Raw genomic sequence first — 13,822 nt, 5'->3', positions numbered from 1 at the left:
ATCGAAAATTAAGAACAAGGATCTAAAAAATATATATTTAATTCAAAATTTAGAATTTGCAAAATGAAATGATAAAAAAATACATAAATACTTAGAAAATTTTTAATTAAAGAATCTTTGTAGGAATCAATGTACTAAATAAACTTACATCTATAAATTGAAAAAGAAATTAAAAAGAATTTTTAATACACCTTTTTCTAAAAGTAACCATGACATCTATAGAAGAATCACAAGAATCAAAAAGAAGAGAAATTGAAAGGTGAAAGATATAGCAAAAGGATTTAGAAGAAGAAGAAATTAATTTGTTAAAAAAATACAATAATAGAAAGTAATTGCTAAACCTACCATGCTCAAAGAAGGTACATAAAAGAGATAATCTTAAGGAACTTAGATACTTATTCTAGCATCATCTAATTGCTATTCTAGGATGCAAAGAGATAGCATTTTGGAATGATGCCATTGATGTAAGATATAGTGAAAGTAATCTGAGCATAACATGAGGCCATAAAAATGTAGAAAATAAAAAGGCAATAAATTGTATTTAAAAGAAGAGCTCAAAGGTGAAAAATGTGCTAAGAAAGGATGCCTTGTTGATTGAAACACCTTAACCAATGTGTAAGAAGGGCAAAGCAATATAATAAAATAATTACAAAGTTAATAAGTTAGAGCAACAAACTTTAGTGGCTCCAATAGAAGAATTTCATGCCTAAGAGCTATTATTAGTTGATATGTATCTACATACAGCTACAATTTTATTGCACAAACTAGAAGCCACAAGCTTGATATTAAAGCTTTATATATAAGAAAGCATGAAGAAGATTGGTGGCTTCCAATCTTAATCCAACTACATTAGTCGAAGAAGAAAATACAACATTTTTTCTTATAAAATAAAATAAAAAATAAAAAATTATAGAAGAAATTTTCTTATAATATTGGTAGCAACCTTGGAGCAAGGTGTAATAGAAACAAACAAAAGAAAAGAGAGTCTACAAAGGACTACAATCATGAGAGATTTTTTCTTAAAAAAATATCAAGACTTCTTTGGTTTTGCATGAATGCACAATATACATGCAAGGAGTTAATGTGATAGATCAACTACATGCATTGTATAGTGCTCAAGTAAGAAGCTACAAGTGGTGGCATCATATTTTTATTTTTTTTAGCTTTGGCTATGATAAATGTATATATAATCTACTTAAAATGCTGGAACAATGTACCTTATGGCCAAAAGCAAAGAACACCAATGATCCATTTATAATTTAAAACTGAAATATGTGAAACTCTTTTTTAAGGTTGAAAGATAAAATAAAATATAAGGCTAAAATATGTGAAGTATGTTGATTTTTTTATATTATTTTATGTGTATTTGATGAATTTTTTTCTAAATTTTAGGTTTTGTAAATTGAACAAGCCTTGGTTGAAGCACCTACAAATAAATTTTTAATTCTTATGATTTTCTTTTATTTTTCATAAACATAATATGTTTTCTTTCTTTTTTTTTTCAAATTTATCTTTTTTATTTTTTTCTTCTTTTTTATATTTTGTAGTTACTTTTATATTTTTTCTTTTTTAAAATAATTTTTAATATATTATATTATATTATTTTTATTTATATTTTCTATTATATGTCTATTTTCTAAAATTATAAGTAATTATATTAATTGATTTAATATAATAGATTGTTAGCATTATAGAACATATTTTATATATCTATTTCAATTAATTTTTAGTTTTTTGAATTTGATGAAAAAAAAGTTTAAAAACTATATGTATTTCAATATCTTAGTGGTTTTGAAAAATTCAATTAAAGATAAGATCTAGGATGGAGCTTCAAGGTAGCAGAAGTGGAGGCTAGGATAGAACATGTGGAAGCCAAGGTGAGACATATTCAAGCCAAAGTTAGAAATATAGGACCTTGTGCTCAAAACTTGAGGACAACTTTGAATAAGATTCTACAAGTCCAACCGAGGAGCGTGTGAACTTAGTATGGGACCTTAGAAGCCCATATGGGAGATTATTACAAAACAAGAGGAAGAGAGGGAAGGGGGAGAGAGGGAGAGGAGAGGGGAGAGAAAGAAGAAGGGAGAGTATAATAAAGGAGCTCATGATAGTATTGTGTTGTAATATAATTATATAGTGAAAGATAAAAACATAGATTCTATTATAGAAGAGCCTAATTAAAAAAATATAGTAACAAAACATGGATAAATGATAGAGAGGTAGTTAAAAAATTTAGTATTAATATTGCTTTTAAAATAAAATAAAATAAAACTTCTACTTGCTTTATATGATCATAAATAAGGCAAAATAAAATAGATTATAAAAATAAATAATATAAGTATTTTAAAGAGATGTTTAAGGATAGTTTGTAGCAAAAATTACCTTGAGAGACCAAAAATTGATACATGAATAGGACCATTAGTGAACTAATATTAAAATTAGATTCTAAGGCATAAAACCACACACTTATGGTATTTTTAGGGTTTTTTTATTGATTGGAGAACAAGATTATATAAGAAAATAAGAGAAGGATTCTTAAAGTTCTTGTTTTAAGTGATTTTAATTCTTAATAAATTTGCAAAAGCTTTGCAAAGTTAGGGTTGTTTTGAAGTACTTTTGGTTTTTGAAAATAAAAAGGATATATATTTTGGAGAATTTTATAAGATTTGTAGTAGATCTAAAAATAAATATTTGTGAGTTTATAATCAAAATTATATCAAATATGCATTATAAGTTTGAACTTAATCAAACAATTAATTTCAAGGTTATTAAAACCTAAGTAGGTTGGATTCTTAGAAATTAGAATTTGAAGGATTAGCAAGGGTTTCTTAGATTTATAGAAAATAGATTAAATAGATTGAAATATTGCATACTTGTAGCAGACTTGTGTAAATTATAGAGTAATTATATAGTAAAATCAAGAAATATTGGCTTTAAAAGATCGGCCTTAAGGTTGAAAAAAGAGGCCAAGAAATATCCAAGTGGATAATGAGGTTTATCTCTCATTTGGTAAGTTTGATTCTCTTCAAATTGTACTTTCTTGTTGCCAACTAAGTAATTGAGGATTATGCAAATTTTAAATTAAAATCAATAATAAAATTATTAATTATTAAGGTTTTAATTTTTTATAAGATTTTATTAGGATTTTATTCGATTTTGATTGTAATTTATCCAAAGTATATTAAATATTTTTTAGGAATTATTTTAAAATTAATTAGAATATAATAATATTTTTCTAAGATTTTTTAAAATTTTAAAAAATATATTTAAAATAACTATAAGCTTATTTGTGTTGTTCAAGGATGCCAAAAGGATATTTCTAAATATCTCATGTATTATTTTGGGTGATAAATTAAACTTCAAGGTAAGTTCAAATACTTTTATAGCCAAATGCCAAATATATTTCTAGATTAGTTTTCAATTAATATAACAACAAGGTCTTTGAAACTAGGACAGAGGATTGTTATAGCACAAGAAAAGACTAGTAGTAAGAAAGCTCAAGGTAGAACTCTTGGAGTTCCAGAAAGAATTGTTACAAAAACTAGGGCAAGGAAGAGAATAAAAGATAGTACTAAAGAAGGTTAAGATAGAACCTTTAGAGCCTAAGTGGAAGATTGATACAACACATGTAAGGCTAGTACTAACTAAACTAAAACCAAGAGTAAGGAAGCCCGAGCATATCATTGTTATAATGAAGGTGGAGCCAATTGTGAAGATATTGTCAAGTTGTGGAACTTTTATATTAGTTGCTCTTGCAATTGGTATAACTTTTAATGTACGGGTTATATATTTTAAGACCAATTAAAATGATCTACTATAGAATTAAGGATGTTTGCCTTGTTGGCAAAAGAGACCATGTATTACAAAGCTATCAAGTACAGTTTAGATATACTAGTCATGTATAATCTTCTAAAATCCATATTAATCCTTTTCAAAAAATTATAGATGTTTTTTTCCTTCTTTCTAAAGCATGTAAAAGTGTTTCACTAACCATCCATTTTTTGAGTAAAGTTTTGTTTGAAAATAGTATGATTTTTTTTTTAAAAAAAATTGTTATTAGTTTTTCCAATATGTACTTGAAAATAATTTAGAGGAAGGTGATGTACACATATTTGGCAGTTTGGAAGACAAGATAACACAAGGAACTTTAGGGGTTAAAACTTATACAAATTAGAATTTTGCTCTAGCTCACTTAACCCAAATATACTTCTGGAATATCACCCACATGGTGACGCTAATCTACACTTCTCAATGTGAAGATCCTTATGTTTCCAGCAACATCAGTAATTTTGGAGACTTATGTAAACCCACAAAACTTTGATTGCTTTACTCACATTAAAAGGTAAGCAAAACTCTCCTAAATGCATCTCAATGTGAATTGCCATGTGATGTCTTAGCAAATCCTTTTTGCATTTAATTCTCTTCTTTCAGAGATTTTTAACAGCATCTCATCTTCTACCAACCCAGTCTGTTATTAATGTAGACAAGTCCAAGAACAGTCAAACCGAGGATGTTAGATTTCAGGAACAGTCCCCATATAAATGAACGTCCATATCATCACATTCCGTATTCTTATTGTTGTGCGACAAACTTTTCACAAAATTCTTGTTCACTGTAATTAATTTGAGACGCATGATTCTGGTATCTTCTACACCACTATGTCAAACACCTTTTTCTGAGACTAATGACCCTTTTCATCATTTAGTTGACATTCTGATTTGATCAATGATCAATCCATCAAATCACATTAAAACTCTCAGTGTTGAACGACTGTAAATTTCAACTTTCAACACGATTTTGTGGTTTCATGTAATGTTGATTTTCAGCTTGTGTTTAAGAATCCATACTAATGAAGAAAATCAAGAGCGTGCGCATTAGAGACTCAAAATGTACACGCTGTTTTACTAACAGGTTGTGTTTTTTTGGTTTGTTTTGGTTTTCGGTATGTATTTGAATTCAGTCATTTTTTAAGTGTTCTGGGTTCCTTCTCCAATTCAAAACACAATCCTCTGGCATCGTTTTGGGTAGAATATGTCACATCCAGGTCTAGCAATCCTGTGCCCCAACCGATAGGGTCATCACAGTGACACTGCGTCTGCTGCCGACAAAACCAGTGCTTGCGTTTCCAAGCAACCGAATTCAACGACTGTGCAGCTAGTTTGGGAATGTTCACGGAGCTTAAAGTGAGACATCACTCTCCGCGACCCTTCACATATTCCTGAAAAACCGTTCTGTGATAGACGTTACCTGTGAAGCAGGTGATTCCCCCCCCCTTCAATGACTAATATGTTAAATTACGTATTTCTCGGTATTGTGGTCAATTCTCTGACGGCTTCAACTCGTGGACTACCACGAAATCATATGAAAAGTAAAGCGATCTAGATTTTTTGGCGAGTTTCTTCGAAGTACCGGTCACCTGTTTCACGTTCCGCTAAGTACGCTGAACCCACAAATGGCTCAATCATTGGCATCGCAAGTATCTCATTGATCTCGCGATTGCTGGATCGTCTTACTTCGAAGTAGGATCACAACAAGCTGCCAATCCGTGGAAGAAAGCAAAACAATCAAGCAATTAACATCCAGAGTATGCACAACACTGGGGTCCAGACACAGATGCACTCGGGAAACGAGCTGTCCGTGGGCACCGATCGGTCAATACCCAGTCTCCGCCTGTTACTGAAAAAAAGAAAAAAAGAAAAAAAAACTAAATTTCAAAGAGAATACCTTTTTCTGAGATACTAGTTCAGTGGTGGTACTGACGTTCCTGAGCGAGACGATGAAAGAATTTGATGGGAGTCGAAACAGCGAAGGTAAAATAGCGGTGTGAATGGGTGCCCGTGTAGTATCTTCCACATCCTTTCTGTTTATTCTTTCTAAAAAAAAGGGGAGTGTTTGTGGCTTGTCCACACCCTGAAGTGTGAGGACCACTCCAGTGTTGCTTTAAAAGGACTCCACCTGCATCGCCCCAAATCATGGGCATGGCCTTACCCTAAACGTTGGTGTCACTTCGAGAAAGGTAAGAAATTCCACACTCCCCCACAGGCAGAAAAGAAACGGAAAAAAAGCTGGCGTGGTAGGATTTTGTGGCTTCAACAAGGTCGATGTCATGGCACGGGAGGGAAAAATCTTGTACATAACGTGGTCATAAGGTCGACAGTGTGCGTGGTGATGACCGCAACTGGAGTTTGGGGTAGGGAGGAGTGTGAAGCGCTAATCTGGTGGAGTTAAATGGTTTTTGTAGCAGGGGTTGTGTTCGGAGGGATCTGGGGTTTGGCGGTTTCATCGGTGGTCAACATGAAGTGGTGCCATGCTCCATAGTCTTGTGGAGCCGGTGAGTTCAAGGGTTTGGGTGCTTCTGAGCACCGCTGAGACGAGGCACGTAGGAGAATGGCTGTGCTCGGGCCGTCACCCTCTGTGATCAGTACGAACTCGAGCTGAATTGGCTCTTCTCAGTAACCAATTTTGGGCTCGTGATTGTTCCTTTGTGAAATATTAGTCGACTTGAAGGTGATCCCTTTTGCCTAGGTTCTCCGTTGTTCTCTGAGTGTTGTTTTTGTCGGTCGCATTTCGGTGTAAGGTCTTGCCTTGTGATTCTCATCTCTTTTCACATGTGTGTAGATTAAGATTGAGTTACTGCCATTCTTGCGAGCGAATCTGATGTACATGCTTCAAATTAGAATTCTCTGAGTGAGTTTGTCATCTGGTTGTTATTATCGTGATGTGGACCATATGGTGCTCCTAAATTGCAAGGATTTTAAGTAATCGCGAATTTGATTGTGGATTTCTGTTTTAAGCCTGTGTTTTGCGTGAAGATCTTGCCCCCATCCGGTTTTTCATGGTTTAATTCTACTGCATAATTTGGAAGGAATTGCTGCACAGCGTCTTTGTATTTAATGTCGGTATTTATGCTCACCTGATTAATGGATGGGCGAAGTGGACGTTGAAACAAAATAAAGACTTCAGTAACCCTGTTGATTCGTCAGTGCACCCGATAACTCAAGTCAAGTTTTAGGTTAATGTGTGTTTTCAATTTTGCATTCACATTTCAGGCTTTTTCGTTGGTTGCGGTCTGTTGAATCTGCATTACTTCTCTTGAATACAGATATCATTTGCCATCACAGCAAGGAGATCCTGCGACGGCATTGGAGCGTTGTAGATATAGAAAGACGTCTACGGATCATGGCTCTATGTGCAGTTCATCCAATAGCACTTCATGGCTCACCTCTGCGACTGTGTCCTCAAAATTATGAAAAAAGTGCAACTCTCACTACTGTAGTGTCAGCAATCAAGAGTGCAAGGGTGGTAAAGCACTGGCATGTGATACCGAAGAAGACAGAATTTTGTGTAAATATTTCGTCGACTAGAAACAATTGGGTTCCGAGATATGGGGTTTCTTCTTCTTGCTGTAAGAAAAAACCTGGAATTCGTTGCTCCCGAGATGATCGAGGAGGTTGTGATGCAGCTGAACATAAGTTTGAAGAGCCTTTTAAGGAAGCCATTTTTGAGCTGGAAATTATGGTTAGGGAGCCAGCAGAGGTACTGGGTGGTATGCAAGAAAGATTGTCTGCTAAGGATTTGGAGCTAGTGCTCACATATTTTGCCCAGGACGGTCGAGATTCTTGGTGTGCACTTGAGGTCTACGAGTGGATGCAAAAGGAGAATCGTGTAGGAGACGAGACGCAAAAATTGATGATGGCTATTATGTACGAATGGGTCATGAAATTAGTTGAAGGCGAACAGTCTGTGGAGGAGGTGAAAAGCCTGTTGCAGGTCAGCTATTATTTGCATCAATTTTGCAATCGGCGTTTGCAAAGTTAGGACTAAAATGTACTTCAGTTTTGTAAGTCATGTAGTTCTTTTAGGATTCAAGGCTCTGTATCTGCTGCTGGTTCAGGATTTAGGACGTAGTAGCTTTCGTTTTCAATTCCCTTCTGCTTCACTTGTTATAGAAACAAGGTTTATTCTGATGAAGTGAAGCGTAGCGCAGGATATGTACTGCGTGGGTTTGAAGCCAGAGTTTCACATCATACAAACCATCATTTCTTCTTACTGGGACAAGGGTAGGAAGGACAAAGCATTGTGTTTTGTTAAGCAAATGCTGGAAACAGGGGTGGAAAGCGATGCTGAAGATCCCCTGGCTTTCCTACTCATAAAGATGGTCAAAGCAGGAGAACAAAAGGAGGCTATCGAGTTGGTGCGTACCTTGCACGGATGTGGGTTGGAGCTTCGTATTTCTTCTTACAGCGCCGCACTACTTGCTGCAGTCAAGGAGCAGGAGCAGGTTGGTTATTCGTCCCTCAAGGAATAACTGTTATTCGAGTAATCATTTGCAGCCACAGTGGTAGATACTAGTGTTCTAATTTTTTTTTCTTTTGGATGCAGTTCACGAAGGTTCAACGGGAAGTGAGGATGCTCGTTCAGAATGGTCAACTGCAGGAGCTGGAGAAACACGAAAAGGAAGCGTTTGCTACCTATGAATACCTTCTCCATTTGCAGGCGGAAGAAATTGTCCTGTGGGCCGAGAAGATAGGGACCCCTGATAAATTGCCAGTTATCTACGAACGGCTGCTGGCTATGTATTGCATCGCAGGAAACGGCTTAGCTGCAGAGCGGGCCCTCTGGCAGATGAAATTTTCAGGACGGGAGCCACCAGTCGAAATGTATAACACTGTAGTCGGCGTGTGTGGATTTGGAAACCATCGAGAGGCTGCCTTTCGTGTTCTAAGCAGGTGGGAAGCTGACACTCTTCCACCCTAGAGCAATTCGTTGGTTGTGTTGTTAGACTATTTTGGTCAGTTTAATTCTAGTGTGTATGTAGTCATGAAATCATCGAATACATGTGCTTTGTACAAAACGAAACTTTTCAAAGACTAAGATATTCGGAGATGTGGGCGGGTGCAGAATGGAGGCTCTGGGTCTTATGCCAGTGAAGAAAACGTACACCGTCTTAATCGGTGGGTTTCTGAAAGGGGGGAATTTTCAAGAGGCCTCAGAAGCACTGCTCTTGATGCTAACCAAGGGATTACGTCCTGATTTTCACGTCATGCTGGCAGTCCTTCGCTCTTTACAGAAAGCTGGACGTGTGTCCCAGTATCTCCATCTCTGCAAGACTCTGGCGGATGTTGGAATAATAGAACCCTGCTTGGTGTATGTCTACATCGATACACATAACTTGTGCATAATCAGGGTTTTATGACAAGTTTCCTTGTAATTACTGGTAGTGGAGTTTTCTTGTGTACATTACTGATGTATGGTGTGCAACGTGCAGCTGGGGAAATGCACAACTGGACATTGCACCACTGTAAATAGAATTGTAGATGAGGCAGTTGAATTTTTGAGCGCAACTACCAAATGCTCTGGTAGATTGCTGATGTTGTACAGATTGAAAATCTTTTAATAATATTGGATGCGAATTGCTTTCTACTTGCGGTGTATTTGGTTACATTAACTATTGTATTTCTATCTTTCATTAATATTATTTACCGCACGAGAGGACATAACAATTCATCAATATATATTCTGGTGGACCGAGAGTTGGTCTTGGTGTGTGTTTATAGTTTGGAGAAAAACATATTGTCTACATGTGTGGAAAATTCTTTTGCGATCGTTCCGTAGTTAACATTGGTGGACAAAAAAATTCACTGTCTTATGTACTGTTCACAGTATGATATATATGCATATTTCACAATAAATGCACTACTGAAAATGTTCCATCCACAACACAAATGTCTACCAAAGTTTACTTGGTTATGTTTGGTAACATGCTTACTTCCATTTTCACTGGCTTTACATTTACGAACTACACTCTTTACATTTACTCACATTTTTAACCTCTCGCTTCCTACCTAGTGCTCAATTATCAGATATTCGGAAGTGGCTTTGTAAAAGTTTCCACGAATCCAATACCATCAATAACAAGATGAAATGACCCAGATACAACAGTGACAGCAGTTAGAATGCCATCACAGGAGCAGCAGACTGCATGACATACTTATCCAGTGCTTGGCAACGCTCATCACGCTGCAACTTTGCCAGGCTCCCATTTCTCGAAAAGCCTAAGGATCCTTGGCCTTCACTCTTCACTTTCTCCTTCACTACCACCTCTCCCTCTGGATGTTCCAGCTTTTTCTTTGCAGCATTAATATCTTCTTGTGGAAAAGTCAAATTAGTGACGAGGTATTCACTCGATTCATTGAACCCGCTATCCATTGACACTAGACTTTGGTTTTCAACTTTCACTGAAACATGCTCATCTGCACTAACTTCTTCAATGACTTCCCGCACTTCTCCTGCCAATTTATTGCCTTCCTTCTTTTCTACTAAATCATCCGACACCAATTTCACCTGATCAAAACGTTCAGTTGATTAATCATTTGATATCCACAAAGTGAAGTGGTAAGAAGTATAACGACACACGAAAGCTATCTTATTAGCATTACCTTAGCCAAGGACAAATCAGCCCCACTAGCAATCAATTTCCTAACAAGCGCCTCAAAATTCTCTGGGCTCGGCCGGTAATGCCCACTGTGAGCTTCCATCAGCTATTACCAAGGCAAAAAAAATCAGTTAGATGCAATTCGTCACATATCAGAATCCTCCAACTCCTAAATCAAGATTCGAAACTCCTCAAACTTTACAATGTCATCAATTTCATAAGCACAAACAAGCTTAAACCGACTGAAATTTAAATGCTGAAGATTCCAGTTATTATATCAAATAGGAAGTACGAACATGGCTATCCATGTTAACCTGTCTATCTCTAAACAGTCACAAAATTAAAACTCTTCAAATATCAGATTGAGACGAATCGGCCAATCTAGTATCTACTTTATTTGGCAATGAAAAAAGCATCCTGTTTCAAGCGAACGGTCCTACCTTTAAGACTCCGTGATTGACGACAAGGCGGCCGGCAGCAGTCGTGGCGCCTCCTGCTAAGAAGCTTGAGTGCTGAAAAACACCTTTCTTCTTCTTGCCAATGTAGAGCTTTCCTTGAGGGCTCATAACGAAAATCCAACGGTCCCCGTCGGGAGTGTGCACAAGCTCTCCTGAAGCTGTATAAAACAATTTGCCGCAGTAAATCACCACCTCATAATGCTTTCTCTGCTCCTGAGAATTTCATTCACAAGAGTTTGTTAGTCATACCGAATTATTAATATGCCTGATTTAGCTTGAGAGGATTCTATTGCAGTAGGTCTAACATGGGGGTTGGGAGGTTCCACACGATGATAATGCATGAATTAATCTCAATATCACATCCGAGGAGAAAGAGCACATTACAGGACTTAAATACTTAATCTGTTGCTGTTGGAGAATGGCTCTCGAGCACTTGGGTAATTCAATCTGCCTGCCCCCTCCAAGGTCCAACCTGCCACAATAACGAATGAAAGAGTGTCCTAATCAACATCCGTTTTACAAGCCACAACCTCTTTTGAATGGAATAAAATAAAACACGAGTAAAACGTACCAATAGAAAAAAGGCTCAGCGGTTTCTTTTGCAATCCAGTGGAGGTAGTACGCGTGCAAGTTGTGTCCATATCTGTGTCTTGCGTCCACCTGCGTGTTATCAGTCATACAAACCTTCAACCTTTCAACTACATGATGGGGAAGCCAAGATGAAAATCAATACATGAAAAATAGCTCTGGCCTCAACTGGACATATCAGGCATAAGAAAAAGGTGGGTAAGTGGGTTTGAAAGTGATAAGAAGCAACACGCTTAAGGAAGACAATGGACTGATGCTGACTTCTGGTTACTCTATTAATAAACTTAGCAAGAAGGAAAGAACGAATGTCTTACAGCTTCCAACCAATGTTGTAGAGCAAGCTTGAGAGCTTTGTTGTCTTTCGACAATCCTTTTCCAACCTGCAACTCACCAGCAGATGCCTATTGTTAAACTCTCAACTTGAACACAACTACAGACCAGGAGTGAAACACATTTCTGACGCTCACTGCATTCCCAGGTTAAAACAACAGCACTCTGCTAATTAAAAAAGGACCTGCCTTTCACAATTTTTGAATTAAGTTATTTTCATTTTTAGTTATTGTCGAAAGTGTTGAATAAAATGCTCACCTTTGAGGCCTTTCGTTTCAGGCGTTTCCAATGGTCAATAGCATTCCAAGATTTACTGTGTGCGTAATACTGTTGAGTGTGCTCTTGCAGAACCACAGAATCGACAATATTCCACCTGTTTCTACGCAGTACCAATCTCGTCAAAACATGGAAAGCGAACCAAAAAGCCATGTATGCTTACAATAGCATCACTCTGATTCATTTCACTTTGTCACCAGACACCACAAATGCAACATTCTCAGTGGCAATAGATTTTTAGAAGAGCTGAAATTCATAAATGAATAGGGTTGTCACTACGGAGGTCACAAGAGACATTTAACAGAAACTCAAGCAGCTTAAGGTTAAGCTACATTGCCGGAGGATTTAAGTTGTGGAGGCATACCAGCCAAACGCTTTGGACATGACTGCCGCATCTGCAAGCTTGCGCCGAGCTCGGTACCCTCGGTACGCCTTTTGCACCTGTACAGCGGCTGCATTCTGTACTTCTGTAGGATCCACCTCTGCTGTCATGGCGGCGCTCTTCCTTCTCCGAGGGTCTATCGCGCCAGTTGCAACGTCCCCTGAATTGCCCTATGCAAATACTAGGTCTCAAAATAGTGGGAAACTACGTAGCTTGACCCCGAGAAGAGAGTTTAGTTTTGAAACACCAGTGACGGAGACGAAGCGCAGGCGACCCAATTTGTAGAATCTGTAACAATGCCTAATTTTATCTTCTATCACCGAAGGAGCTGAGTATTCCTGAGGTAGAATCGGACCACTCCAGAATGACATAGATACCCTAGGATTTCGTGCGACGGTGAATCAAACTGTGAAAGAGTGCACTAGACTTGTGCGAGCCAGCTAGGCTTGCAGTTGTGTCGCTTTTAAGGAACTTAAGTCTAAAAGTAAAAATTAATCTGCTGCAAATCAATGTCTCACAGACGCAAAACCCCACATCGCGCTAGAAAGCTCAGATTATTCTCCCTACAGAACGTAATAGCACAGAGATTCTCACGCACAGAACGGCATTTTCAAACGAAATACGTACTGAAGAAGACGACCCCATCAAGCGGGAAGAAACACACATTACGGTGGCCTCTCGTCCTAGGGAAAAACCGTGCGCATACACCTTAAAAACCCGATTCATACAAACTGAGCACAAATACCCGATGATGGCCACTGACCTAACACGCGTTACAATTGTCAGAGCCGAGGTCCTTGTCAAGGTGCAAACAAAGTAATTACTACGTGCCTTCAAACCAGATAAACAGACAGACAGAAAAGATGAGCAGGGAGCAAGACTGTACCGCTTGAGCTGCAATATATGAGGTTACAGTGTCATGTCACAAAAGCAGGAATGGTACTCCGAGACCTTGAAGGAATATCGAGATTGGAGCCAAGTAAGAATATACCAATTCTCCCGTGGTAACCAGTCAACTAGATGCAAGAATACAGTGGTGGATCCTAGGAGAGGCAATGTAAATCTTGACCAAGAGGCGGCTTAGAACGAAGCCACAACAATCCAATTATATTCCAAGTAAAACTTGAACAGCTTGATGCAGTTCATGCGTGGACACTTCGGATTTAAACAGGTGCCATTGTTTACGTACTTCGCAGATGTGTTTTTCAAGCTTCTATTGAAGGTGGGGCCCATATGGTGTACTGGGTGCGTCACTGACACCTCGTTTTTATCAGAGCCAGTTCCGGAGAGAAATTTTAGCAGAACCGCTAAGATCCTCGATTTCAATATCGTCTGACGGTTCTCTTCGAGGTA

At 37.6% G+C, this 13,822-nt stretch overlaps 2 protein-coding genes across 7 annotated transcripts; one reads left to right on the top strand and one right to left on the bottom strand.

Moving 5' to 3' along the window:
* Window positions 1–5,876: 5,876 nt before the first annotated feature.
* On the top strand, window positions 5,877–9,423 carry LOC112289167 (pentatricopeptide repeat-containing protein At2g30100, chloroplastic). Of its 4 annotated transcripts, none has more exons than XM_073537973.2 (6): window positions 5,877–6,016; window positions 6,242–6,507; window positions 7,103–7,770; window positions 7,988–8,281; window positions 8,383–8,729; window positions 8,902–9,423. In XM_073537973.2, exons 3-6 carry the CDS (start codon window positions 7,180–7,182, stop codon window positions 9,194–9,196), a joined length of 1,527 nt encoding a protein of 508 aa, XP_073394074.1. In that variant the 5' UTR covers window positions 5,877–6,016; window positions 6,242–6,507; window positions 7,103–7,179; the 3' UTR covers window positions 9,197–9,423. The 4 variants fall into 4 exon arrangements, with proteins under 4 accessions (XP_073394074.1, XP_090110793.1, XP_024389917.1 ...); XM_090254667.1 differs by having other exon boundaries at window positions 5,882–6,016; window positions 6,245–6,507; XM_024534149.2 differs by lacking the exon at window positions 5,877–6,016 and having other exon boundaries at window positions 6,051–6,507; window positions 8,902–9,147; window positions 9,269–9,423.
* A 305-nt stretch (window positions 9,424–9,728) lies between these two features.
* LOC112289168 (IQ domain-containing protein IQM2) lies at window positions 9,729–13,611 on the bottom strand. Of its 3 annotated transcripts, none has more exons than XM_024534152.3 (9): window positions 13,356–13,611; window positions 12,452–12,639; window positions 12,070–12,184; window positions 11,796–11,861; window positions 11,465–11,553; window positions 11,278–11,365; window positions 10,876–11,106; window positions 10,440–10,541; window positions 9,729–10,344 (listed from the first exon to the last, which is right to left on the bottom strand). In XM_024534152.3, the coding sequence occupies exons 2-9, from the start codon at window positions 12,577–12,579 to the stop codon at window positions 9,952–9,954; spliced, it is 1,212 nt and encodes a 403-aa protein (XP_024389920.1). In that variant the 5' UTR covers window positions 12,580–12,639; window positions 13,356–13,611; the 3' UTR covers window positions 9,729–9,951. The 3 variants fall into 3 exon arrangements, with proteins under 3 accessions (XP_024389920.1, XP_024389921.1, XP_090110794.1); XM_024534153.3 differs by having other exon boundaries at window positions 12,452–12,629; window positions 13,356–13,523; XM_090254668.1 differs by lacking the exon at window positions 13,356–13,611 and having other exon boundaries at window positions 12,452–13,326.
* Window positions 13,612–13,822: the final 211 nt, after the last annotated feature.

This window comes from Physcomitrium patens, chromosome 12, assembly GCF_059467195.1.
Source record: "Physcomitrium patens ecotype Gransden chromosome 12, ASM5946719v1, whole genome shotgun sequence".
Lineage (NCBI taxonomy): Eukaryota > Viridiplantae > Streptophyta > Bryopsida > Funariales > Funariaceae > Physcomitrium > Physcomitrium patens.
Note: the sequence above shows the minus strand (reverse complement) of the source record. Positions and strands in the feature narration are given on the sequence as shown.